General features: G+C 44.4%; 1 protein-coding gene across 2 annotated transcripts; it reads left to right on the forward strand.

Moving 5' to 3' along the window:
* Nucleotides 1–1,177: 1,177 nt before the first annotated feature.
* LOC134166375 (OX-2 membrane glycoprotein-like) lies at nucleotides 1,178–17,147 on the forward strand. 2 transcript variants are annotated; one of them, XM_062623977.1, is made up of 6 exons: nucleotides 1,178–1,212; nucleotides 3,476–3,557; nucleotides 5,987–6,313; nucleotides 6,952–7,218; nucleotides 8,594–8,710; nucleotides 16,785–17,147. In XM_062623977.1, exons 2-5 carry the CDS (start codon nucleotides 3,500–3,502, stop codon nucleotides 8,704–8,706), a joined length of 765 nt encoding a protein of 254 aa, XP_062479961.1. In that variant the 5' UTR covers nucleotides 1,178–1,212; nucleotides 3,476–3,499; the 3' UTR covers nucleotides 8,707–8,710; nucleotides 16,785–17,147. The 2 variants fall into 2 exon arrangements, with proteins under 2 accessions (XP_062479961.1, XP_062479962.1); XM_062623978.1 differs by lacking the exon at nucleotides 8,594–8,710.
* The last annotated feature ends 9,883 nt before the right edge of the window (nucleotides 17,148–27,030 follow it).

The following is a 27,030-nucleotide window of genomic DNA, read 5'->3' on the forward strand; positions in this document are numbered from 1 at the left end:
GAGAGACATAACCCAAGTTCAGTTTCTCATCACTAGTAAAGAGGAATCCACAAGTTCCTGTAGGAGCCAGACTGCTCCTAAATCTTATGGGCATAAAATCAGCTTGCTTAGAGATTTTGAGTAATAAAATGACCTTTCATTTCCATAAGATCTTTCACTGGTTTTCTTTTTTTTTTGTTGTATTTGGGGTTTTTGTGTTCTTTTTTGGCTTTTTGGCTTTTTTTTTAAATGATAATTTCCTACAACCTAACATCCGGAAAAAAAGGTGTTTTTTTTTATCTGGGCTGAAGATCCAGACAAGAGGCAAAGCTTTGGCCTAGCTAGTGCTGACTGTTGCCAGGCAGGTGAGTGACCTGCAGCTCATCATGACAGTTTGTGGTAATTAAGAAGAATACAATCCCAGGTTTACCAAGACCTCAGTGCTTTTGTTGTGCAACTTCCAGTGAAGCCTCACAACATATAAGTTCAAGAAACCTACAGATACTTTCTGGAACACTCAGTATTTGCAGTCCAGTATCCGGATGGTGAATGCCACAGCTCTTTGCCATTGCTATTATTAGTATTGCTATTTATAATGATCATTATTATTATGTTACGTTCTTGCTGTTGGATTCTCAATTTAGTGCTCGATGATAGGAGTTGGTGTGACTGTCGCTACCCTTGGACTTAAACTAGGGAAGGACGTGCTTTGAACATAAAAGCAACTTATTCTGCTGCACGCTAGAATGCAACCCGACGTTTCTCAGAAGGATGCTCAGGTTTTTGCAGCTGCTGCTCAAAAGCAGCGCGATAATCCATCCTGGAGAGCTGCTGGAAGTAACTCCGTGCTGTCAGCCCCGCACTGCTGAAACCTCGCCGCGCTTCAGGTTTGAAGTCAGAACACGATTTTTCAGGCTGTTTTTTGTTCTTTCAAGGTCAGTTTGCTAATTTGCTCGCTATCAAGAACCTCGGAGGGAAAAAGAAAACGGGGCGGGGAACCCCTTTGCAGCCAGGTCCAGGGGCAACGGAGGGTTGGGGTGATGTCTATTGCATTAGTTCGTTACAGGCGCCTACGGCGTTACCGCAAGTTCCCATCTACCCGAGATAGCGTCTTCCCCCTCCCGTTTTTTTCCACTCCCCCAGGGCGGAGCGGGCCCGCCCCACTCCCTTTCCCATAGGAATGAATGGAAGGTCGGGTTTCCCGGTTTTCCGGAAGCATTTCCATGGTTTGAGGTGGGTTTTAGGGAGAGGAGAGGCGGGGGTGTAAGCCGCGGGTGGTCGTGGGGAGTGAGGGAGGGGAAGCTGCCGAAACCCCACGGCGAGGCTCGGGGGAGAGGCGTGTGCCCTGCGGCCCTTATCCGCTCACGATGCATTGCCCCGGGGAGTTCTGTCCGCCGCCAGCAAGGATGAACTGGGAGGCAGGTGCGCAGACGCAGCGGCAGCAATCGGTGCAGTGATTGTGTCGTGATTTTAGCCCAGACGGTAACTGTGTGTTAGAGCTGAGCCCAGAACAGGGTCATTGAGCCGGGACGCACGCAGCAGTTCCCCGCTGGAGCGAGCGGCATGGAAGAGTTTTCCCGGCCAAGTCGCGAAGGAGCGGAGGATCCAGCAGAGGGATGCAGCCCGTGATCCAGGCGACCTGTGAGCTGCGTGGCTTGGCGAAGCATGAATTGCTCGTTACTTGCCCTCGCCTTACACGGTTTGCTGCCTGAGACTTGGTTCTGCGAACGGTTTAGCTGCATAATCTGGTTCTTTACGTGAAATCTTGTAGCCACAGAGGCTGCGAGCAACGGCGTGTTAAAAGCTTTAGCGGGTCTTAAAGCAGCGAGATAGGGGGGCTGTTACTGATAACTGCTTTACTGGTTTGTAAACTTCTATTACTTCTTTATAAACCTTTACTGATTTATAAGCACTTCTGTAACTGGAAATGCCTCTCTCAGTTGCTATGCTGGCCCTCGATTTCTGCATGGTTTTTGGAATATATGCATTTATTAGACCTGGGCTTATGTATCTCGCTACACTGTGTTATCTAGTGGATACGTTATTTATTGGGCTTGTTGCTGATGGATTTTTGCTTCCCGATTTTACGTATCTATGTTTTTACATACTTGGGCTTGGTCTTTGCATCCTTGGCAACTGTGGCGTTGTATCAGGAGCTGCTTTAGTACAGTGAGCTTAAAATATAAAGGCAGGCTGCTGGTTAGGGTGTGCACAAGTTTGCTGGGAATTTCTTTCTTAAACAGTTTATTTTTTCCCTAACTCATCTGTTTTTTTCATCCACCTTCCTTTTTTAAGCTGTGTGATAACCGAAAATGCTTTACAGTTCACTCGTGTTACAGAGGTATTTAATGCAAAATCATGTTTCCACTTGTCCTGGTTTGGGCTGGGATAGAGTTAATTTTCTTTCTAGTAGCTGATGCAGCGCTGTGCTTTGGGTTCAGTCTGGGAACAATGCTGATACACTGGTGTAGTTGTTACTTGTAGCGCTTATCCCAGTCAAAGACTTTTCAATCTCTCATGCTCTGCCAGTGCTGGGGGGGCTGAGAAGCCAAGCAGAGCAGAGACACAGGACGCTTGACCCAAACTAGCCAAAGGGGTATTCCATACCACAGCACATCATGCCCAGTATAGAAACTGGGGGGAGTTAGCTGGGAGGGACTGATCACTGCATGGGCTGGGTAGTGGTCCATGGGCAGTGAGGAATTGTACTGTGCATCACCGCCTACTGGTTTATTTTTGCTTTCTCTCTTTTCCTCTCTCTCATTATTTCCATTATTATTAGTAGTAGTAGTGTATTTTACTTTAGTTATTAAAATGTTCTTATCTCAACCCATATGTTTTACATTCTTTTGATTCTCTTCTCTATCCCACCTGGGAAGGGTGGGAAGAGGGATAACTGCGGGGCTGCATGGTACTCAGTTGCCAGCTGGGTTTATACCACAATACCACTTAAATATGACACCAGCTCCCAATTCCACAATTCAGGGGAATTGTGGCAGTATTAACTGATTGAGGGAATGGGAAGCAGGTCAAAAGCTGTTCACTAGGGAAAGCAGCAACATAACCTGATTTTTTGCCTATTTCCCACTTTGGAAATCTATTTGTGTGTAGCAGGTGCACTATGGCCCCAAACTTCCCCAATTCATGTAATTTTGGACAGATGGGGAGTCCTGAAGTCCTCAGAGAAGTTGCTTTCAGTTTACCCCTTGATCTCACAAGCTCACACTACCTCTCCCAGTGCCATAGCTAGTGCTGGACAACCAATATCTCATGCTTTGATGGTTTAATGCCCTTCTAAGTTACATGCAGTTTTTTCCCCACCTTGACCAGAGCACTTTCTGTTTTGTGTATTAAGAGCTGCTATAATTCACTGTCTGCCCCCAGAACTGTTGTTCTTATACAGCAAAGCTATTGTGAATGTGTGTACTCCAGAGACATGGTATCCCCAGAAGATGATTTGTCATTGAGTCAACCATCTCTCCTTGTTTTATTTCAGGTGAAGCAGATTTTACCTTCCAGAATGATTTTCCAAGCTCTGATTTTGTGTCTGGCTTGTGCTGGGCTTGGGAAGGCAAATGGTAAGTTGCGTTTCCTGAAGTCATGCTGTTGAGGTGAGTAGCTCCCACCTCCTGCAGCAGGGGGGCTGAGCTGCGGGAGCCTGTCAATAGACTAAGAGATGTCTGGGAAGCTGAGAGGGAGCTGGACTGCTGGTTCCAAGCCCAAAATGTGCTGAGGCCACAGGCCTCCACTCTTGTACAGACAGAAAGGAGGGCATTCATTGCTCCAGGAGGCAGGGAATTTGTAACAAATAAGAGAAATCCAACAATGAAAGGAGGAAGAGGACAATTAAAAGCAAGGGGCTTCCTCCAAAACCCAACATCCCCACCCAGAACTGCTTCACAGCTCTGCAGGGAGCTAACGGGCAACACCCACCACACCAAATGACCAACAAGCTGACACCAATAAAGAGAATCACTACTGTTGCCTCTAGGAAAAAGGAGTGGGTCATAGTAGTAGGTGACTCTACTTTGAAAGGCACAGAGGCACCCATCTGTCAGCCTGACCCAGTCTGGACAGAGGTGTGTTGCCTACTGGGGGCTTGGCTCAGGGGTGTTATTACAGGCTGCCTGTCTAGTGAGTCATATTGACTCATATGACCTCATTCTAGTGTCCATGCTGGTGTTAGTGATGTGGACAGCAGTAGCCTGGAAAACATTAAGGACTACAGAGCCCTGGGAGAGGTGGTTAGGGGCTCTGGAGCTCAGAGAGTTTTTAGATTGATCCTCAAGGTCAAAGGGGAGGAGCTTGAAAAGGCCATGTGGATCTGGCAGGTTAATAAATGGTTAGTACAGTAGTGCCATAGTCAGGGCTTTGGTTATTTGGAACATTGGACTAGATTTGGGTGGCCAGGTCTACTGGTGGCTGACAAAGGGAAGAGCTGCTTTGGTAGGAGATTTGCCAGGCTGGACAAGGCAGCTTTGAATTGTATTTGCTGGGGGAGAGGGGCACTGATCCATCCCAACACTGCCAGTGGATACCAGCACCTGTAATGAATGCTCAGAGCGATGCAGAGCCACTCCAGCCAATGCGATGGCTTTATTTGGAGCTCGGCCCAGATGCCCCAAAACAAACAAGATGTGGGGAATAAACAAGAGGAATTAGAGATGTGTACATGTCTATGGGGATATGGTATCACTGGAGTCACAGAAACGTGGTGGGATGGCTCCTGTGACTGAAGTGTTGGCATGGAGTATTATAGGCAAAGAAGTCATTGAGAACCTCAGCCTTCTACAGATCTGGGGTAGCCAGTTCTCCCATTAGCTTCCAGAGAGGGCCCACGTTATCCCTAGTCTGTCTTTTGTTAGAAACGTACCTATAGAAGCCTTTCCTGTTAATCCTTGACATGCCCGGCCAGACACAATTCTAACTAGGCTTTAGATTTCCTGACCTGATCCCTAGCTACCCAGACAATGCCCCTGTATTCTTCCCAGGCCACCTGTCCTTGCTTCCACCTTCTATATTCTCCTTTTTCCTTCTAAGTTTTCTTAGCATTTCCTTATCCATCCATGGAGCAAGTCCAGATGAGGGCCGTGAGGAAGATAAGGGTGCTGAAACACCTGCTGCACGAAGACAGGCTGAGAAAGTTGAGGCTGTTCAGCCTGGAGAAGAGAAGGCTGCGTGGAGACCTCATAGCAGCCTTCCAGTATCTGAAAGGGGCCTACAGGGATGCTGGGGAGGGACTCTTCGTTAGGGACTGTAGTGACAGGACAAGGGGTAACGGGTTCAAACTTAAACAGGGGAAGTTTAGATTGGGTATAAGGAAGAAGTTCTTTCCTGTGAGGGTGTTGGGGCACTGAAACGGGTTGCCCAGGGAGGTTGTGAATGCTTCATCCCTGGCAGTGTTCAAGACCAGGTTGGACAGAGCCTTGGGCATGTGAGGTGTCCCTGCCTGTGGATGGGAGGTGGGGGGGTTGGAACTAGATGATTTTAAGGTCCTTTCCAATCCAAGCCGTTTTATGAAATCTGCCTGAAAAATGGCTGGGGAGCTGGGTCCTGAGGCTTCAACACTCAGAGGCAAAAATAGGTGAAATGCAGATTGGTGGTGCCATTTGACGTACATTAGATGGCTGAGGCATCGATACGGAGGTGGCGGATGTGAGACAAGACCTCCTGGAGCAGCATCCCATATCTACAATGACATTGGACACTGCTTTTCGCATAGCAGATCCTCCCCTCAGAAACAAATATGTCTTTTTCTTTTAAACAGTTTAGAAGAAAGGCAGAGCCTTTTCTTCTAATCATTATGTTGATGTAAATCAACGTAACTTCATTGATTTCTAGGAGGCTGCAGGGGAAGGGCTTTCTGGTGGGGGGAAAACTGCGGAAGCAAATGTGTAATTGTTGGAATTGTTGCATCTTCTGGGTAATCCAGGTAGTTCTTAGAATCAGAATTAGGCTTCTTAATATGTGTGATATCTGCCTGTTTCACCATTTCATATCATCGCAGTGGTTCCAGAGGCTGAGCACAGAAACGTGAAGGTGGGCGACAGCGTGACTCTCCGCTGTACCCTGACCGAACCCAAGGATGTTCTGCAAGTGACGTGGCAAAAGGACTCTGACAAATCACACAATAATGTAGCTACATACAGTACAGTAAAAGGATTGAAGATTCATGGGCCCTATCAAGACCGACTGAATTTCACCAGTCTGGTACTCAATGAGACAAGCATCACTTTTTGGGACACTAGAATGAACGATTCGGGGTGTTACACATGTCTCTTCAATACTTTCCCTTACGGCTCCCTCTCAGGACGGACCTGCCTGAGTGTCTTTGGTAAGGCTCTCTGCAAGGATATGTCTGTAGTAGGAAAAGGGGTGTTTTCTCACCCACAGCATTTCCTTGAGCAGATTCAGGAACCACAGCGGTAGGAGCATCCCTTGGTGGAACATGGTATGGACACAGAGCATTAGTGCTGTGAGCAAGATTCTGTGGGGTCATATTCCAGCCTATTGTGGTGGGTTTGGCTCTGGGCTGTCCTTGTTTGAGTAACAGTTAAAAAGCAAGGAGGGGGATCTTTGTTTATCAGCCCCCGAGTAGTCCCAGCTGGAGCTTGGGCAAACCAATATTGCCTGTTGCAGTTTATTCTTGGTACCAGGTACAGGCCTGGTGCTGTGAGCTGCTGTGCCAAACTCTACCACTGATAGGGAATTAGCAGATAGGACAACAGCATGGACCAAGAAATGGTTTTACTTAGATTATTTTTAAAACCTGGCATTTTTGGTTGAGTGACACTTGGGGCTATATAACTTCAGTATAAGGGAAGGGGTATGGAATAATGGGGGGAGCCTGGCCCAGTGAACTCTTTTTGCATTCCTGTAGCATTGGGCTCAGTGTGAATCCAGTAAGATTGGCTCTGCTTATGGCTAGGTGCTCGTTGTGGTGATGGATTGTCTCATTTTGTGTGTTGGAAGGTCTCGACGCATCTGTCCATTACAACATTACTGAAGGTCACTTGATAGCCGTCTGTCATGCTGTTGGCTTCCCAGAGCCCACCATCACCTGGAACAAGTTGTTCAATTCTACTCCTACCCAGGAGAAGGTCAGCCACCCCAATGGGATGGTGTCTGTCAGCAGTAAACTGGAGATCTACAACATTAAGAGCATTGGAGAGGAGGACTTGACCTGCAGAGTAAGCAACATGAATGAAAAGAGGGAATTGCATGTGAAAATGAAAGAAGGTAGGTGAGCAATGCAAGCTGCTTGGTAGAGTTCTCTTGGCTTCTGTGTCTTGCAATAGCATGTTTAGATAGGAATCTGATGGGAAGAGGGGGGAGTGAGATATTTATATGCCAAGGAAGAGGAAAGGAAATCCTGCTTTGCGTTCATTGTCATCTTTGAGATAATAACATGCTGGGGTCCCCTCCAAGAGGCAATAAAGCCAAACTAGTCACCTCGAGGGCTATGGGTTTCAGAGGTGCCATGATTTTTTGCAGCAAGTCAGACTTCAATTTTCACTTAAGACTACATGTTTTCATTGGCAGCCCAAAAATAAATGGGGACATCTTAAATACATCAACATAATGCCTGAATACTGCGTTCTTCCTATGTTCTGTTCTGCTGGAAAGACTTTCGTGCCAGTTCTATAGATGAGAAATGGAAACCTTAAAAGCTGAAGAACCATTCTTGGTTCACACAAGAACATTGATTTAGCTGATTTAGAATTCGTGTGTTTCCAAATCCAGAGACTTGAGAGGAAGTCCACTTGGAAATTAAGACAGGAAAAGCAGCTTGGGATTAACTCCCAAATTATGTGCTCAGGAAGGGATTGTTATAGGTATAGTAGTACGGAGTAAAACCTGACTTTTAATGTATTCTTCCTAAGAGTTCAAAAGCAAATTTGGTCTTCATTCTGAGTGACAGTAATTGAAAAAGCATACTAGTGTTGTCCTGTCTCCAGTGCAATATTTTTTTGGTGTGGCCTTTTAAAAAGGAAATGTGTATCTCAGAAAGCAGGAAACCAAGACTGTTGTTCCTTGCTAGGAGAATGAAAAATCAGCTTTCACAGTATCAGTGCGGAACAGTTGTCATTAATCAAACATCCTCTTGCCTCTTTTTTTGTTCTTTTTCCTATATAAAATAGCTTAGTTTGGTTTTGGGTTTTTTTTTGTGTGTGTGTTTTGCCTCTTTTTTGTTCTTTTTCCTATATAAAATAGCTTAGTTTGGTTTTGAGGTTTTTTTATGTGTTTTGCCTCTTTTTTTGTTCTTTTTCCTATATAAAATAGCTTAGTTTGGTTTTGGTTTTTTTTTTGTGTGTGTGTTTTGCCTCTTTTTTGTTCTTTTTCCTATATAAAATAGCTTAGTTTGGTTTTGGTTTTTTTTTGTGTGTGTGTTTTGCCTCTTTTTTGTTCTTTTTCCTATATAAAATAGCTTAGTTTGGTTTTGTTTTTTTTTTATGTGTGTTTTGCCTCTTTTTTGTTCTTTTTTCCTATATGAAATAGCTTAGTTTGGTTTTGGGTTGGTTTTTTTTGTGTGTTTTGCCTCTTTTTTTGTTCTTTTTCCTATATAAAATAGCTTAGTTTGGTTTGGGGTTTTTGTGTGTTATTTTTCTTTCAGAGGCAGGTTCCTCGTGGCTTTGGCTGCCAATTACGGGGGGGATTTTAATTGTCTTCATAGTTCTGATTCTGATCACGCTCTGTTGGAGGAGGAGGATATGCAGGAGGGGTTGAAGTGGTGAGTCACTAATGCATAAAGCTTATAATGTCATCTGCAGAGAAGAATGAGACTTTGTTGAGACTGTGATTGATACCAGACAAGTAAACTTTATAATAATATATTTGCAGTTATTAGAGGTTGCTTCAGTTGCATGCAATTTTACAAGCTGTTTTTCACTGCTACTGCTGAGGACCAGTACAGGACCACCAATGATGAGGGGAAGGTCTAAGCAGAGCAGGACATGCGGCTTGTGGTTTGCTTTCAGGCAGGAGTCTTAGCAGAAGTGATTCACTCATCTTTCATGGAGGGCCACTAAGGTGTCCAGTGTAAGCATGGTCAGGGAATGGCAGAAGAGGTATATTGGAGAGAAACCCGCTTATACGGAATGATGTGCCCTTAAGGGAAAGGCTTTCTTCTGCTCACAGCACCCTCTTTGTGTTTTTAAGACAAACAGCGTAATGTGATGGAGAGCTGCACTCAAACAAGTCTGCTTCCTGTTGATGACCTAAGGAGAAATTGGGATCACTGTAATGTCCTTGTCCATGTGATGACCTGATCATGGATTAACTATGTGTGCCTACAGAACCTACACTTTAGTTTGGAAACTGAGCAAAGCTGCCTAAAATGCAGAAAAGCTGTTCATTAGGGACTGTAGTGACAGGACAAGGGGTAATGGGTTAAAACTGAAACAGGGGAAGTTTTGATTGGATATAAGGATGAAATTCTTTACTATGAGGGTGGTGAGGCACTGGAATGGGTTGCCCAAGGAAGCTGTGAATGCTCCATCCATGGCAGTGTTCAAGTCCAGGTTGGGCAGAGCCTTGGGTGACATGGTTTACTGTGAGGTTTCCCTGCCCATGGCAGGGGGGGTTGGAACTGGATGATCTTAAGGTCCTTTCCAACGCTATTCGATGATTCTATGTTTAAACTGAAAGCACTGTGCCCCTTCTTCCTCAGCCCATGTCTCAGAGCTTGAAGCCCTTCTCTGTCAGCAAGAGAAATGGGGTCTCACACCCTGCTGCCTGAGAAGACATCTGGGTTCCTGGCCCCACATGTGTGCCAGTGTATTACAGGGTCAGGACTTCATGTAAATACCTGTTCAGTGTGGCAGAGGGGGTAAATTAGATGAGCAGTGTTTAGCAGTGGGTAAGTTTGTTGTGTTAGAGTTTATCCAATAGAAACAGGATTTGAGGGACTTCAATTGCTTGTGTTCCTTCCCATTTATCATGGGATTTGATAAGCTGTGATACCAGGATGTGACTTGTGCAGTGGGCTTTTGAGTTATTCAGTTTCTGTTCGTTTAATATGGCCTAGTTTCTATCAGCCTTAGTCTGTATCTTTTCAGATTATTCCAGTCTTGAGTTGTGAAAATGTGATGTGCTGACCTGGATCCTTTTTGCATGAAGGAACATTACTTTATCCAGAGTAATAGTGACCAGCTGATGCCATTCCTTTATACAGTGACCAGCTTAGGGAAATGCGTAGTCTATCTTCCTAATGCACATCTGTTTCCCTGAAGGCCTCATTAATTAGGTTGCTGTAAAACTTCAGTACTGGTGTTGCTTGATCACTCTTTCGTCATCTGATTTTATTAGTTTCTAGATGCTCTTTTCTGCCTGCTGCTAAAAGTTACTTGCTATTTATTTTGTATATAATTCCACTGTCACGTTCCTGGCCGAATCCTTAGAATGCCAACAATACCTGTGGAGCTACAGTCGTTTTGAACACTATATGTAGGGTGTATTACCCCTCCACAAATACCACATTGTAATGGGAAATCACCTCCAACTTGTTAGCTCCCATCTGAGCAGCTCGCTACGGGCCTCAGTCTGCTTTTTGTGGTGACTTGTGACCTGTGAAATCTGGTTATAATCTTTAAAGCGTTGGTTGCAGTTGCTTCACCCAACAGAGAATAATACCTTGGAGAAAGCCTTTTTTCTGTTTTTATCCTCTATTATCCTCCTATTTGTGTTGGAACAAGGAGCAATGCTTAAGTACATATTTCTCGGCATGCATTTTGTGACAGCATGATAGAGAGCTAATGATGCTGGCCGGAAGATACCACTGTGTATCTGAGGCCATTATCTGGGGCTTCAATACTTCTTTTCATTCTGCGCTAGAAAACAAGCAGAGCTTTTCCAGACTTGTCAAGATGCCTGGTTTTTAAAGGAAAACAACAGCTTTTTTTTGTCTGGGTGGCTTGGGGACCCTTCTCTGTCCAAGTTTCTTCTCTTCTGCTTCTGCTGTTGAAAGGACGGTTGGGTTTTGCTTAGCTTCTATTTCTGTTGTTTCCTCCTGTCCATGATAGATGCTCGACAATCAGATGAAGAGCTGGGGCTCTGTTGATGTCCCATCCCTCAGTCATTTGCCTTGCATACCAGTTGCAGAGCATGCATCCATCTCGATTCTCCCTGAAAACATTCCAAGTGTCTTACAAGATTTGGGAAAAAGTCACTTTGGAGATAAACTGAGCAGCCTTTTTGTCAAGAGCTGGTGCACAAGCTTTGTAAAACTCCCATCTTCATCCTCTGCCAAGCAGAGAGGTGAACTTTGCACTTCAACCCAGTGATAGGCATGCTATGAGCAGCCTTCAACCATTTCTCCGTGCTGCCCTTCTGGTACAGTTACACCATTTCCTACCTGGCTCAACTAACAGAGCTTTACTGTAGACTACACCAATGTAAAGCAGTGTTTAACAGGCTGAATGCCTGGCTTGAAGCAAAATCAAGGCTGTTATTCTGAACGAATTCCTTTGATTTACCTATCGCATAGATGTCTCAACCTGAATGCTCTCCACAGCATCACTGGTGTATTCCAAGGTTTGCAAGGTACTTGCATTTCAGCCTGGCCAGTTAAGAAGATCTATAGTCAGTTCTCATGATCTAGCAGTCTGCAGCGGGGATAAAATTCCATGTAAACAGTTTTAGGGAGGCTTGTGGCGGTCTGTGAGGCTATTTCACAAAGGGATATAAAGGCCATCATGATCTTTTTGTTTGGTTGGGTTTCTTTAAGCGTTGATTTATTGCTCTCTCTTGGAATATCTTTCCCATGTTTTGCCATGCAGAAAGCTTTCTAAATGGTCAAATAGTATACTTGTGTTTAAAAAGCTATAACAACAGGACAGAATATTCTTTAAGCTTGTCACTGGATACATGCTGTGACCTAAGAAACGCTGAGCGGATTAAATGAACCTGGACCAAGTCAATTTGAAGAGACACCTAAAAAGATACTAGAGCCAATGAAAAAAGAATCCATTCTGCAGAAAGCACCAGCAGAGCAGTGGGGTTTTCCTGGTTGGCAATTGAAACATTCAGGTTTTCTTTCAAGCAGGAATTTTATGGAACTTAAAGAGCGCTAAAAGTCTTTGTTTCAAGATGTTTGTGTCTAAATACGGCCAACTAACTGTAATTCAAAGAGATGCTGAACTTCAGTGTACCTTGAATGTTACGCAAGTGCTATAAAACAGATTCAAAATACCTCATAGATCCCAGCTACAGGTCACTTAATACCCTGATTGGGAATTGAAGATGCCCTGATTGTTAGTTTTTGAAGTTTGGAAGTTGCTACCAATAATGCAGAGTCTGTATTGTGAGTCTCTTAAGCTGCAAATAGCAACTCGACTGATGAGCTACGAAGTCTAAGCATCAGAAACCTAAGTTTTGGTGGCCAAAAGTCTCCTGAAAGGTTGGTAAATATGGAAGTCTCATGCAGGAGATTGCGGTCATTTGGGAAACTTTGCAACAACAAGTACTTGCACACACCTTCCATTGCTTTGTTTATAGGAAAGATGGGAACTATTTCTGGAAGAGCCATTATAGCAGTGTCCTCTAGTGTTTATTCAATTTGGGGAACACTGTATCTAGGATTTGGCTTAAAAGTTAAGACAGCTCTTACTTTATCTGTCTGGCTTTGCTTAGTACAGTGGATTGCTTTGACATACAGCTGGTTTTCTTAACAGTGAGAGACAAGGGAGTCGAGAACAACATAGAAGCTCAGTTTTGGGAGACTTTTCAGGGTACTTTGTCCTGAAGTAGCAGCTGAATACCAGCCTTTCAGATGATAAATGCAGTACATAACTCCCTCTTTCATGAAGCAGATGGATATAAGACACCCTGCTCACAGAGGAATGGGTCTCTGGCCGCTGTTTCCCAGCTGGGAAGGTTCATTTTAGGAGAGCCTTGGTTTCCTCTCAAGCGTGGCTTTTTTTTGTGCGTAGATTATATTTGTCCTATTTTGAATTCCCAAAAATAGGCAAAAAATGCAGTGGTATAAGTGATAGTTGTTTTGCTTACAGCACCTTCATTTCTTTGCCCTTCTTAACGCTACACCCAAAACCCCAACCAAACAAGAAACCCGCACCGTAAACGCTCTGCAGGCAAACAGAGCTCATGAGGGGAGAAATTAAACACCAACCAAACAGAAAACCCAACCTCATACTAAAACATCATTGGAGGGGTGACTTTGCCCATCAGGCTTCCTGCAGGCAGTTTGCCACATGCTCTTTCCAGGCTATTTCTGTTCCCTATGGAGTCACTTCATTTTCTGCTCACAGAAATGTGCTTGGTAATACCCCAGAGTCTACAACCTAGCGAGAAATAGTGTGACCAGGTTGGAACTCGATGATCTTAAGGTCCTTTCCAACCCTAACGATTCTATGATTACATGCTTTCCACAGTTCAGTGCTACTGGTTTTCATGGTGAAGGATAGGGGCAGATGGCGCTTTGCATGCTTCTCAATCCAGCTTCCCATCTGGGAGCAGAGCCGGGTGAAGGAGTGACAGAGGAAGGAGTGGGAGGCACATAGCTGAGTTCAGGACGCCTGGGGCTTGGCTGAGCTTTCTGTCTGGAAGGATGAAATAAATCCTGTGTGCCACCAACAGGATGAAGGCAGTGGTGTGGGAAACATGTCAGAGCGTGTCCTGCCCATCAAAAAGCAGAGGTGTCGAAGAATAGGCTACTAATAATGAAGCTATTTCATTGCAAACAGGGAGGCCTTTACTATGTGTGATTAACACTATTTCTACTCTGTGCATCATATTTGTGCTTGTGTTTCATTATGAAATAATTTTCCAGGCCTTCATTCTCCTTTTCATTCCAACAGTAGAACTTTGTTGTATCGAAATAAAATGGCTGGCAGCTGAGAGGAAGAGAAGAATAGCATATTTGTATAGTTGCCTTGCTGTTCCAGTTTCTCATTTAAATCCTTAGTAAGAATTGTTTGCATGCTCAGTTCTGAAATGTTTTTCCTCTACAAAGTGTATTTTGCTCTACGTAGGGTTATTAGATAAGGAGGTGGAAACTTTTTTCTTACTCTATTACATGGGAAGTAAGGATGTCACATAGTTTTGGGGTGGGTATTTTTTCAAGGCCACATAAAGGTAGTGTTGGAAATTGGGTCTCAAACATCAGAGCGATATTCTGAAATATCAGACTATATATTCAATAGCTGTATATACAGATATATATAAGATATACATAACTATTGAATATATAATATATAATATAAAAAGATATATCTGTATTCAATATAGACATACAAGATATATGTTGTAAATATGTATATATATTGTAAATATATATGTTGTAAATTGGGTCTCAAACATCAGAGTGATATTCTGAAATATCAGACTATATATTCAATAGATATATATGTATTGACTATAGATATAGATATCTATATTATATATTATATATTCAATAGTTATGTATCTCTTATATATATCTTGTGTGTGTGTATATATATATATTGAACATAGATAGCTATATATATATATGCACACACACGTTCAGTAGTAGAGTATGTTACCAGCCAGGAGCATTGATTTGCTTTTCACACTTGATAAATCCCTTTAGGGTTTTGTATGTTCCTTACCTTACTGTCATGGTCTGAATGCTGCAGTGGGAGTGATCTCCAGAATTTTTACAAGTTGGTTGGTTTAGTAGCAGGTTTGGGTTTTTTTAAAAAGAAACCCCCCCAAAAACCCACAAATTTTCTTCTTTTTTTGTAAATCTGAAATATTGTTTGAACAGGTGTTGGTGGTCTTAGTTTAATGACGACAAAGAACAGTAATAACTTCACTGCTTCACTTGGTGTTGTATCAGTAGGAAATGGAGAATGCTTTCTTTCTTTTGCTTTTATCTATTTCTTTTCTTTCTCCAGTAGATGATTCTAGGTTGGAACCAGATGATCCTAAGGTCCTTTCCAACCCGAACCATGCCATGATCATAGAAGCATAGAATAGTTAGGGTTGGAAAGGACCTTAAGATATCCAGTTCCAACCCCCCTGCCATGGGCAGGGACACCTCACACTAAACCATGTTGCCTAAAGCTCTGTCCAACCTGGCCTTGAGCACTGCCAGGGATGGAGCATTCACAACTTCCCTGAGCAACCCATTCCAGTGCCTCACCACCCTTATAGTAAAGAACTTCCTCCTTATTATTATTATACATATTGAGATTAATATTAATTCTGAAAATGTGTCATGCCATGTTGCTTGTCTCTTGTTTGGAAACATCTTTATTTGTGTTCTACCGTGCAAATATGCAGTAAGGCTTTGCACTCAGCTGCCAACCTCTACATTTCAGTGTTGCGATCGTCCACTTGCTTCCAAGGTACCCTATCGGGTTTCCAGGAGGTGAAAGCAAGTGAATCTAAGCCATGCTTACGTTGAGGTGGAGGGAAGGGTTATGGGGCATAGCAGTAGTTCAGATGGCTGCAGTCAGCTTAAGGACTGGCTGATGGTGCTGTGCAACACAAGCAGTGCCACCACTTGCATGCTGCTCCAGTGCTTACCTGAAGGCAGAAACAGCTTTTAAGCTGTTCTTTCCAAACTTCCACCATAACTGTTATGGTGGAACGTGCAGTCTCCATCCTGATACGTGATCTCCTCCAGGTTTCTGAAGAGGGCTGGCTGCTGTTTCCAAGTGGCAGGAAAGCAAAGGGCAGCATAACCAGTGAGCTGGCTGAAGCCTTGACACTGCAAGCCCAGGGGCAAAGGCTAGCAGTCCTTTTTTAGCCATGTCTCAAGGCACTGTAATCAGAGCTGTAGAGTGATTTAGAATAGCTTTAGGGGGGGAAGACCATCTTAAAGGAGAGGGAGACAAAAAAAGATACGGCACTTTTATAGGGTGCTGTAAGCTGGGCTGATTTTTATCCTTGGTGATTGAAATCATCAGGCGAAAGGATTTGATTCCTATCTCTCAATGTAGTTCTGTTTTCTCTTTCTCTATTGCCATTAGTTTCCTTAAGTAAACTCCACTTAAAATTGTACTTATTTACTTTAGAATAAATGTTTGTTGTGGCTGTACTGTGGTAACTGCAAAACCTCATTCAGGGATCATAAACTGAAATTCACAGGTAAATGGGTATCTTGTGTAATACAGACTACTTGGGCTTTTTCAGCAGTGTATTACTCTACGCTGGTAATGTCTTTTGGCAGCTACTGCCAAGCAGGATCGCATGGCTTCCTCCCAAGGTGAAATAGTTTGAAGGCAGCTTGGTGCTCGTGGTAAATGCCCTTTGAATGGGATGTTGGTGGGCTGGGTAGTTTATCCCCACCCAAGATAAAACACTGCTGCGTAGCGCTTAGCGTGACATTTTCATAACCTCATTTCAGGCTTTCTCATGAAATGCTCCCAAAGGAATTTCTATTGCTTAAGGAGAAAATGGGAGAGAGAGAAAGTATTGTTTTTTTTCCCCACCAATTTTAAAACTGTTTTGTCCTTGGAGCATAGCAAAATATCAGGGGGCTGAACATCCCTCAGAGTATCCCTCTTGAGAAGTCAGGGAGGGGCTGTTGTCTATGCTGGCAATAAGTTGCTTATATATAAGCATCTCGCCCCTGTAGAGGGCGAGGTGATTGCAGCCTGTTCTGCAACAGGCTGAAGCCTGTTTTGTTGTACTTTACGAAGATTCACTACTCACTGTGCAGCAAGGAAGGTCCTATGATTGTTCACCAAAGGGCATTTTTATGACTGTTCCTCCCCAATTTTCCCACTGTGCATTTCTCCCCCCACCACCCAGCAAGACCTGAATAAGCAACACAGTGACCACGATTCATCCTTTTTTCCTGTTTTCCCTTTGTTTTTTAGGATCCTAGAAGATTTCCATTCACCTGCCCCATCATTACAACCCACGAGCCTGAAGCCAAGCATTACAAGCAGCGACTTGACTAGCTAGAAATAAACAACAATAAAACAGAAATGTACCACGTACGCTGCCCTATCTAGATACTGAGTTGGATCACTCAGTTGAAAAGAACAGCACAATGTTCATTATCCGGCCTAGATGCTTAATTATAAAAGGTAGGGCCAGAGGGACCACTTAACCTGCTCCTCGGCTGCCAGGCAAAATCTGCTTCGCTTGTGCCATGCTTGCAAGATGTGCTGCCATGCTAAATGTATTTGCCTTCTTCCAATGGAGTTTTGACAACATCCATGGATGGAGGCTCTGCAAACTCTAATTGCTCTTGCAGCAGAGGGGTTTAGTTTTTACCAGCATCGCTGCAAGTTCACTTGCAGCAGCTCTGCGTTCATTGCCCTCTTCCTGACAGCCTGTTTTCCTTCTCCTATCCAGCTGATCCAACTCCTTTTCCTCAGTGAGTGCGTGAATGTGGCAACTATTGCTTGACTCTTTCTAGAGAGACCTGCTGGACTCAAAACCACAGGACTCCAGCCACACTAAATCTGCTGAAGTTACTGGGGAAGAGCAATAGGGCTCTAAGCAGGTGACAGATTCAAGGCAGTAGCAGCCATAGTTTGGGGGAAAAAAAGGGGTTATAAGTAATTTATTTATCTAGTTTTTCTTTCTAACCCTGGGGTTTTGTTGCTTGGGCTGGGGGGTTTTTGGTTGTTTGGTTATTTTATGTATATGTATTTTTTAACATTTAGTTGAGGAGGAGATGGAAGCAAAGCTTAGTGGAATTATCCCCATTTTTCCTTTGGTTTTGTCCCTTTGCCTCTTTCCCTTTCCTTTCTATTTCTCTCATTTTTTCTCTGGAACAACCGTTAATACCCAGTCTGTTCCTTGCTTGGGTGTCGTAATGCATGGATTAGGTTTGCCAATAGTTCTCATGGTCGCTTTATGCTCTGTTCCAAATAGTCTTCAGTCTTCATCCTTTTCTGTGGTGTCTTTTTAAACACAGACAGATTATTCAGCTGGCCAAAAGCCATTATTCCAGACTTGGACCTTTTCTGTGGGGCATGTTACACCCTGAACTGTTGCATGTCACTGCTGTGAATGTAATGGTATCAGTGGGAGTCTTGCAGAAGCTGAATTTACTGCTTTGCCCTGGTTTTGGCAGCAGATAAAGACACTGCACCACTCTTATGAACTGGGACCTAACTCTTGCTTGCTGTGCTTGTGAGAGCAGCCTGCTCCTGGGCACTGCATATCGTATTTGTGAGGGGCAGAGCCTCAACTCTTCCACTGTGCTGGTTTTGGCTGCGATGGAGTTAATTTTCTGTATAGCCTCTAGTATGAGGCTACTCCTTGAACTCTTCCCTGTCCCACAGGGGAGTGAGCAGCCGCTGTGTGGTGCTTAGCTGCTGGCTGGTGTTAAACCACGACAGCCTCCCAGTGCCTTGGCAGGGCTCTGTGCCCCCTTCACCAGCAAACGTTGCTAAAACCATGCCTACCTCTGGCCGTACAACTGTGGCCCATTTTACTGCCACCATAGACAGATGAGAGGCCTGCAGGGGTTCTCTGGTGCTGAGTGCTAATGTTTAAGGTGTTTCTCAGCCTTCCTTCTGTCTGAATGTTTGTCATCGTGTTGGGAACACTACAGTATTCTCTTGTCGTTTGGGTTTGATTAACGTCTGTTTGTGCATCTGAACTATTCCTTCTTACTAAGTGCACGGTGGTTTGGGTTGTGCTTTTTATGTCCTGTGTTTACTGAGGGTACAAACTGTCAATCTAAACAATCCACAGGGTGCAAGACTTACGAGTGAGCTCTCAGAACCAATGTTCTGTTGGCTCCCGAGGAGCAGCATCGCTAGAGCCTGGCAAAAAGCTCTGTGTGTGTGTGTATGCCTGCGTGCGTTACTGAGGATGTGAGAGGTGACGTTAGCTATTGCTATTGCAGGTGCAATATGATTTATTTGTTTGTATAGTCTACGTTTTCTAATTAAAAAAAAAACCTAAACGGACAAATCTGATCCAGACTAACACCAAGTGATCATTTTTTTTTTTTGGGGGGGGGTATTTTTATGCTTATTTGGAATGCTAATAATGCTTCACTGCAAGTCAGGCATAAGAAAAAATTAATCAAACCAACTTTTGAGCTACATTTACAGAAGTATTTTTGATCCCTTCAGATTTGAAGATGACTTCAGACAATCAAGAAATTGCATTTTGTATTTTTAGAGGCATTCTGTGTATACCGTGTTAGCGCCTTCGTTGTTCTTTAACTCCAGTTACATGCTTAGTGATGAACGGGCTGAGCTGTTTTCTGTATTGCCTTTGCTGAGACAGAAATCAAATAAACCAGCTTTGAACATAAGGCTGCTTGAGTCCTTTCATTCCATAGCACACTGCTTGTGAGCTTTTTTAAACCGGGGAAAGAGGCATCACAAAGGAGCTCTTAAGTGCTTAAAGAATTCCTTTGGAAAGGCAGCAGTGACCTGGTGTATTCTTTAAGGCATTTTGGGCTGAATTGTAAAACCACAATCATTTTTGTCATGGCATCAAGTAGTGGTTTTCTTCTTGAAAGGTGTGATAGTGAGAAACTAGTTAAAAGGACATGGCAATGCTGCCATCTCCCTCAAGGAGCTGGGCATTGTGGGATTATGTCCTGCCTTCCAACACCAGTGAAAGGCAGCAGTTTATTGCTTGTCTGATCTCTGCCGCTTGGTAGAATAGGCAGTGATTTCCAGAGGTCTTCAGATTGCAACATGAACTCCCAACTCTTGACTTTTCAGGGAAAGAGATGGCCACTACTGATGGTTTCTGAAGAGTTTCCTACGGGATGCTGGTCAGGAGTGCACATTGGTGGTTTCTTCTGGGAATCTGGCACTCTGGGATCAGCCAGGTCACGTCTCCACGCACAAAGGGAAGGCAGTGAGCCAGCAGCACCGCTGCCCTGAGCACGGTGTGGGGCAGCTGTGGTGTCCCCAGGCAGAAGAGCAGAAAGGCTGCTTGCTGCCTTGCTTGGCACCACTAGCACGGTGAGTTGTGCTGGCTGAGTAGGGCAAGAGCCAAGCAGTGAGGGCTGGGGCTGAGGTATGGTAGCAGGGCCAAATGACCTCAGAGAAAGCAGATTGACACACACACACTACCCCCCCTTAACCTCACAAAAGGTAAACGCAGAATAGCAGGTTTCCTCAGGGAAAACTCAAGGTTACTGTAAAAGGTTGCTTTTTCTGGCTGACAGCCTGCTTCTTAGAACCTGTCAAGATACTTGCTTTTGTTCCCTGGTCACGATGAATTGTTTAGTTCCTGCAGCTGTGTCCTCTCTTTGTGTGCTTTTGTCTCCAGCACGCTCAAGGATGCCATCGTTATTAGCCTCAAATTGTGCTGACATGCAACACAGGAAAGCAAAGCGTCTGCTAGAGATCTGAGCTTCCAGGCATGGCAATGGTGATGGAAAAGAGGGTCGTCAAAACCCCAGGAGGCAGGAACGGGCTTCTAGGAAAGAGGGAGTTGGCAAGAACATTATCGCTTCTGATGGCAGGGTGAGGGTGATCTTTGCTTTTTGCCTCGGGGGTTTTGTCATTGTCTTGCTATACTGATCACCCAGCCTGAGGCTGGGACAGCTGCTCCAGCTGCCTCCGAATAAGTAGTGAATGCATGCTTGGGTTTCCTCTTGTATCCTCATCCTTTAACCATCCATGAATTTTGCTTCTGCACAGTGTATTTCCAGTTTGAAGTCTGAGATTTGGATGCTTCTGGATGACTTTGTCTCTGTCGTGTCATCCCATGTGCCTGCCTGCTCTGCTCCAGCATCACCTGGCTGCTGCCCTGCTGACTAAAACGCTGTTTGCTTTCAAAGCATGGCAGCATCTGTTGTCAAAGTCTGCTGCATAGCGAGATGTCAAGGAAGGAAGTGCAGGACAATTTTAGAAGCTAAGAGGATGTATGGGGTGTGGGGGGTGTCTGGATTTTCTTTTTCCTTAAGACAGGCAGAATCATTGGCAGAATCAACACTAACAAGAATTTGCATGTTGATGGTCAGTATTTATCACCTGGAAAGGCTTTAAAGAGCTTTCAGCTTCAAGCTGAGAGCACTTAAATGCGTTTTTCTGAGACCACATGCAGTGAACAGCATTCACTTTCTGTATACAGATATCACCTGCTGCTTTCTCTCTGGGACCTCACGTGAGTTTTCATTCATGAATAGGGTGTTTCTTGTTTCTATTTCTGTGGCCCTGCCCTCACGACATCCATCTGGAAACACCCAAAGCCTTGGCCAGCTTGTTTCCGTACAGTCAGCTGCCTAATGGTGTGCTGATCATTTTGTGTCCTAGAAGAAACTCACTTCATGGCGTTTCCAGCGCATCCAAAAGCTCATCAGCGCTAGTGCTGGGATGGCAAGCGTCTGACATTCAGCAGCTTTCATGGGTTGTCTTCCAAACGCCTGCCTGAATGGAGTCTGAGGCAGGCTGTGTGCCCTACCTCGGTAGGAAAGCCTATGGATAGCGAGCTGCTTAGCCTCTCAACGCCTGAAGCCTCGTGTTGAAGAAGCAAGCCAACGCGCAGCTTCAATGTGCCAAAAGGATCGGTATCTCCCCTGGAGACCGGGAGTCTTTCTGCCACAGGATACATAGGGATGGCTCAAAGGAAATGGAAACAGAAGTAAGCCTGCCTTGTGAGAGGGAAATGTGGCTCTCTGGACAGAGACCTGGGCTGCAAAGTGTAAGACTGCAGCCCAAGCCTTGCTAATCTGGGTTTCCTTAAGGACACAGAGGACATGGATTCCTTACTAATTGCAGCTTAGTAAAAACACTTCTGGAAAACAATGTAGCCAAGTGTAGTAGGCTGACAAAAGGAAGCGGGGTGTTTCCCACTGCTGACTTGAACCTGGGTTTAAACAGGTCACTGCTCGGCAGATGAAGCGTAGATCAGATTGCCTGTCTGGCAACAGTTAACAAGCTATTAGTTAATGTATTTTGGTAAGGAAACGTTGCAAGAGAATGATTTATATCTGATTTCACCCACTCTGAAAGTGCTTCTGATTTCAACTTCTTTCTTCCTGATCATGTCCTTCCCTATTCAGGTTTCCCTGACCTCTGGTTCCTCTAAGTCCTGGACAAGTCCCTTCCTTCTTTGCAAAGGATTTTGGCTGAAGAGTGATGTTTTCTTGCTTATCTGGATGCTCTCTCCATCTGACTGCTCCCTTCTCCAATACCTGAGAATACACAGCGTGAAGGTGTTAGCATCCTCCTGGGTCACAATAACCACACTGTGAAAGTAGCTCCGGCGAAAGCTCATCCCAGTTTCCAAACCAGAAGGCAGTCTCTCTAGGAAAGGAAAATAACCTGGATGCTGGTAGGCAGACGTGGGGAAATGGAGGTGACTGTTCACAGGAGCCCCACAGAGCCTAGCTCCTGGGTATGCACTGCCTGGTGCTGGTGTGGAGCCCACTGACATGTCTTCTCTGTTGCTGGGCTGCATGATTGTCCTGTGAAGATGCCCAGAAAAAGAGAGTGTGCAACTTGTGGGTCTGCCTGAGCAACACCATTGGTGTTTCGCCATGGAGAAAAAGGGAAGTGTACCCCCACCACTGCTGACTAGCGTTAAGTTGAATTTATAGTAAGCAGCAGGGGATTTCAGCTAACCGGTGTTTATGTGAGGGTGATAAATGTTGGCTTTGCTCTGCCTCTTCTATCACAGCACAATCTAGGATAAGAAATCAAAGGTAGCTATGAAATGCATTTGGTGTAAGGCTTGTTTTCTTGAAGGACCGACAGGTCTGGGTGTAAGCACTTGTGGCAATGAGAGCAGCACTAGGAAAACACATGAGGCTTTAATGGAAACGCTGGAGAATGTTTTCTTGGACAGCATGGAAAACATAGTGATGGGAATGAAAGATGGGAAGTCTTGGGGTGAAGGAAACCTGGCTTCTTTCCCTACCAGTCCTGAGGTCCTGGCGAGAGCCTGCATGAGAGTGGTTGCACGGGGAGAGATGAGTGAGAGAGGTCCTGCTCTGCTTCCAAATCATGTGCCTGGAGTCTGCTGAGCAAGCACAAGCAGCTGCCTGTGCTTTTCTCTGGGTGCAAACCTACTCTGGGTGCAAACCTACTCTGGGTGCAAACCTACTCTGGGTGCAAACCTGCTTGTGCTGGGCACCAGCCCATAGGACTGCCTGTTGGCCACTGTGCTGCTGCAGCAACCTCCAGGCAAGCCCTGTGCCCTCTCTTTGTGTCCCTAACTCTTCTTTAATCCACTGTGTTTCTCTATAGAGAAGGAGATGTGAGAAGAGGTATGAAATGTTTTCCAGTCTACGTGGAAGAACGGGGCTGGAATTCAGAGTTGAACTAAGATAAATTCATCCTGCTTGATCTGGAGTGATGATAGGATCTCAGATGAACTCTTCAGGGCTGTCTTTGCACTGAGCTGTGTAGTGTTGGATCTGAGATCAATGTTTTAGTTCTAGGATTTTTAGGGGGTTTGTTGCAGCATTGTCATTGATAGGTAGGAGTGCTGTTGGCCAGGGTTCTTCAGTAGTGACCAGCTCCTCTCTCCCTCTGTGCCATCACTCCCACCTCAGTGAAGCTCTTCCTGATTTGCACCCTTCCTTTGAACTGATCTGAGCACCAGAGGGGCTGAATCTTTCATTAGTAACCACGAACTGAGTTGCTTTTCCCATCTATTTCACTGGAAAGAGAAAATGTTCCAGTGGCCATGCTGACCTTTTGGCTTGGCTGCCTGGCAGAGCTGCAATGGTTGGGAAAGGGCAGACCAGCCGCTTGAGAAACTGGAAAATGGGATTTGGAGAAATCTGGCATCTTTAGCAGGCTGGCTGCTCCTAAGCAAAAGTTGTGTTTTCGCTGAAGAGAAATCCCAGTGTTGGAGAGGAGTGACAACACGAGTTCATCGGGTATACGTAGGAGATGTTTGATGTCTCCCAAGAGTGAGAAATGCTGAAGGGAAGCCCCTCCAGTCTGGTCTGGTGTTGTCCCCTCCAAACCAGTAAGGAAATAAAGGCAGTGCGAAGTACTGTAACTGACCTACAGCATCAGATTGCAGGAGTTACTCAGCATGGCCTTGCTTAACCTTCGAGGTCGAGGTTTTTGCTGTGGTCTCCCGCTTGTGTTTCCTATTAAGTGCCTTTTGGGACTCTGAAGGGTTCATGCTTTCAGTGCTTCTCTGGCCTTAGCTGTTTAGGTTTGCATGAGATCTGGACTCAGAGTCTTCAGGCACATTTAGTGTTGTGCAGGCCAGATTTGGGTACGAAACTAATCTGATGGCTGAAAATCTGAGGGGGTAATTTATTTGCCATCAGTCTAATTCATATTATGTGGAAAGTACAACACATCATTCAGGACAAGTTGTAAATCCTCTGCTCAGTGGTTTTACAACACTCCTGAGATACCACAAGCAGACTTAATAGCCTTGTTTGCTGTGTACAGAATGGCTGTTTTGATGGTGTCTGTATAACCCATTCCAGTACATGGGCATGTGCAGCTTTCAGAGTTAGGTGTTTCATATGTGTGATTGCATTGGTATGCATCTGTTAACCTTTCCCAATGAAATGCTTCAGAAAGAGGTTTGAGCTATGTTTAGAATTTACAGGCATTTATATCTTTGGGGGAAAACAGTCAGCTTAGGGCTGATTCTCAAAGGGGAAATGCCCCTGTATGGGTATTTAGGAGAAGCAGGGCTGTTGATACAGCCTTGTCCCAAGACACTGCCGTAGTTCAGATATTGTACAGTTGAAATGCTTCCAAATCATTCTTTTCTGCTGGCATACACATATATGCTGTCTTCTATTTTAAAGATAAAGAATTTGTATTTGGCTTGTGACAGTGTAAATAATGGGAAGGCCAAAAAGAAAATATTACTCCACTGCCAGACATTTTGCTTCCAAAAATAGGATAAATACAAACCATTGCTTTTTTTTGCCTTTCCCACTGAAATAGGGGAAGGTACTTTCAGTAGAATAAGTGACTATTTTGTGAGAGAAGTATTTCAAGTCTTTAAGTTAAGGTGTTCCACAATGCTTTACCTTTATAAACTACTATGAAAGTGTTTTATGTTAAGGAATAGGTCACTTGCAAACAACAGTAAGTGATGTAAAATTCTACATCTACTGACTCTGATTTAGTGCTCTATTTGAAGGTAAGAGACTACAGTAGAGGGGGGGGAAAGAGCAATGACTAGGATATACAACAAACTGAATAAGCTCTGCTGAGACTTTAGGTAGCGGTTGAGTGTTTTTAGGAATGTCCTTTCATTTCCAAACCTGTAAGTATTTGGAAATGGAGTTACTGCAGTTTCTCTCACCTTGCGTAATGAGGAATTGTCTTGAAGAGCTGAGAACAACCCCACACTACTCTGCATCCTTGTCTCCAGAGCCCTGAAGAGAGTGTCCCAGGCAGAGCAGAGGTTCTGAATCTGCACTGACTTGAACCAATCGCTCTCTTTCTAAAGACACCTGCTGCCCCAATTGGAAAAAAGGAAGGGCCCAAACCCCCCAAAGGCACATCAGAAACTTCACTTCTTTAAGAAGCCAAGTGTTCAAACCCAGTGGAAGACACATCAGCATGGCCTGGGACAGTGTTAAAGGACCCCTAGTAAGTAACTACTGGAGTACAGCTGTCCCTGTGCCCACAGCATCCCTGGGTGTGTGTGATGAGTCCAGGTTGCCCAGGATTTTCACTGAATCCTGATCTTGAGCGTGTTTTCTTTCTGCTCCACAGCCTCCAGGGACTGGGCCTCCGGCAACCGCTTGGTTTTCCCACATCCTGAGAAAGTTCAGACTACTTTCTTCACAGCATGCCTTTTTCCCTTCCTGAGCAGTTGCGCAGGAAGAGGTGAGACCCAGCCTTGCTGCCTGCGAGCAATGCTGTTGATACAATGACCCAGTGGGGAGGGTGAAGGCTGACCCCCTTTTAGCAGAGCTGTCTAAATGGTTACCTCCCATCCTTTGTTTTTTATAAGGTTTTCTGGTGGCGACCACTGATTTCCTACAAGTAGGGCACTGCGGAAGGGAGGAGGAGGGATGAATGTGTGGAGGCGGGTTGGTTGCTGAGTTATATTCTTATTTCACCACTTGAATCCAGGGAATGTGGCTGAAAATTGCCAGGGAGGAACAGAATGTGCAGCAGTGAGTTTTTAGCTCACAAGAAGTGCTGGGAGGGGAAGGGGGGTGAGCGACACAGTGCGTTTTTAGTATAGGTACGAAGCAATACGTACAGTGATCTTAATGGTGCGCAGGCAGGTTTTCTCTGTCTTTCCCATTTGTATCTCCTCTGTCCTCGTGTCTTAACTTTAATCACCACCCACAACTCTTCTTTTGTGATTTTTTTTTTTCTGTTTCAAATCATATTTTATCTGCCTTTTTTGTTGTTTCCTTGCCATCTCCTTTGTAACCTGTCATGCCCAAAGGTTATATATAGTGCAGTGGGAGCAACTGAACTATGCTTAGTTTGTATGATTGCCTTTGTAACCTCTCATACCCAAAGGTTATGTATAGTGCAGTGGGAACAACTGAATGATGCATCTTTTGGCTCCCAGTTGCTTGCCTGCATTTTGGGAGTACTGCTGGGATGCCCCTATGTTTCATGAGCACAACCACTCGTGTGGTTGTGAATGGAAAGGTTTGCTTCAGGATGAAGGGAATGTAGAGGCGTGGGTCTAAGGGAAGCTTCATGCCTTATCTTCAGATAGAGATTTATTTTTAAAAAAAGAGTTGAAAAATATTTTTGCAATATGAAATAGTACAATTTGTTTTTCCAGTAAAAGGCCCCACGGTGTGAGAGCGTCACCTTGTTCCTGGAATCTGTTACCGTAAAAACGACGGGAAGATAATTGTAAAGGAAATCAGTGTAGACTTTACATCCTGGTATTTCACAGGTGACTTTTATCTCAGTGACTCAGTCCCCATCAGAGGAACAACCATGGCACCGCTTATTCTTTCCACTGTTAGTATCTTCAAGTATTCCACTTCCAGATCTGAGAAGCTCTGATTAAATGTCATAACTTTCCTTGTTATTTTTTCCAGTGGTTTTATTTTTTTAATTATATTTTTTTTTTGGTTACATGTGTTTTGTCGTTTTCTCTTTTAAGTGAGAATAGTTGAAGAGCTGTGGAGAGAAAAAGGAAACATTTTGTGCCAGTGCTCACTGAGGTTTGTTCTGGGAAATAATTAATTATAGAAAAACAATTTTCAGAAGGATA

The sequence above is a fragment of the Pezoporus occidentalis genome, unplaced genomic scaffold, assembly GCF_034315485.1.
Source record: "Pezoporus occidentalis ecotype Australia unplaced genomic scaffold, CSIRO_AGI_Poc_V1 ctg26, whole genome shotgun sequence".
NCBI lineage: Eukaryota > Metazoa > Chordata > Aves > Psittaciformes > Psittacidae > Pezoporus > Pezoporus occidentalis.

What these genes read in the sequence shown, in the direction of transcription:
- LOC134166375 (XM_062623977.1), top strand. Translation starts at nt 3,500, where the DNA reads ATGATTTTCCAAGCTCTGATTTTGTGTCTGGCTTGTGCTGGGCTTGGG. An exon ending in TGGGCTTGGGAAGGCAAATG is followed by an intron (nt 3,558 to 5,986) that starts GTAAGTTGCGTT and finishes ATATCATCGCAG; the next exon opens with TGGTTCCAGAGGCTGAGCAC. An exon ending in GCATGTGAAAATGAAAGAAG is followed by an intron (nt 7,219 to 8,593) that starts GTAGGTGAGCAA and finishes TTTTTCTTTCAG; the next exon opens with AGGCAGGTTCCTCGTGGCTT.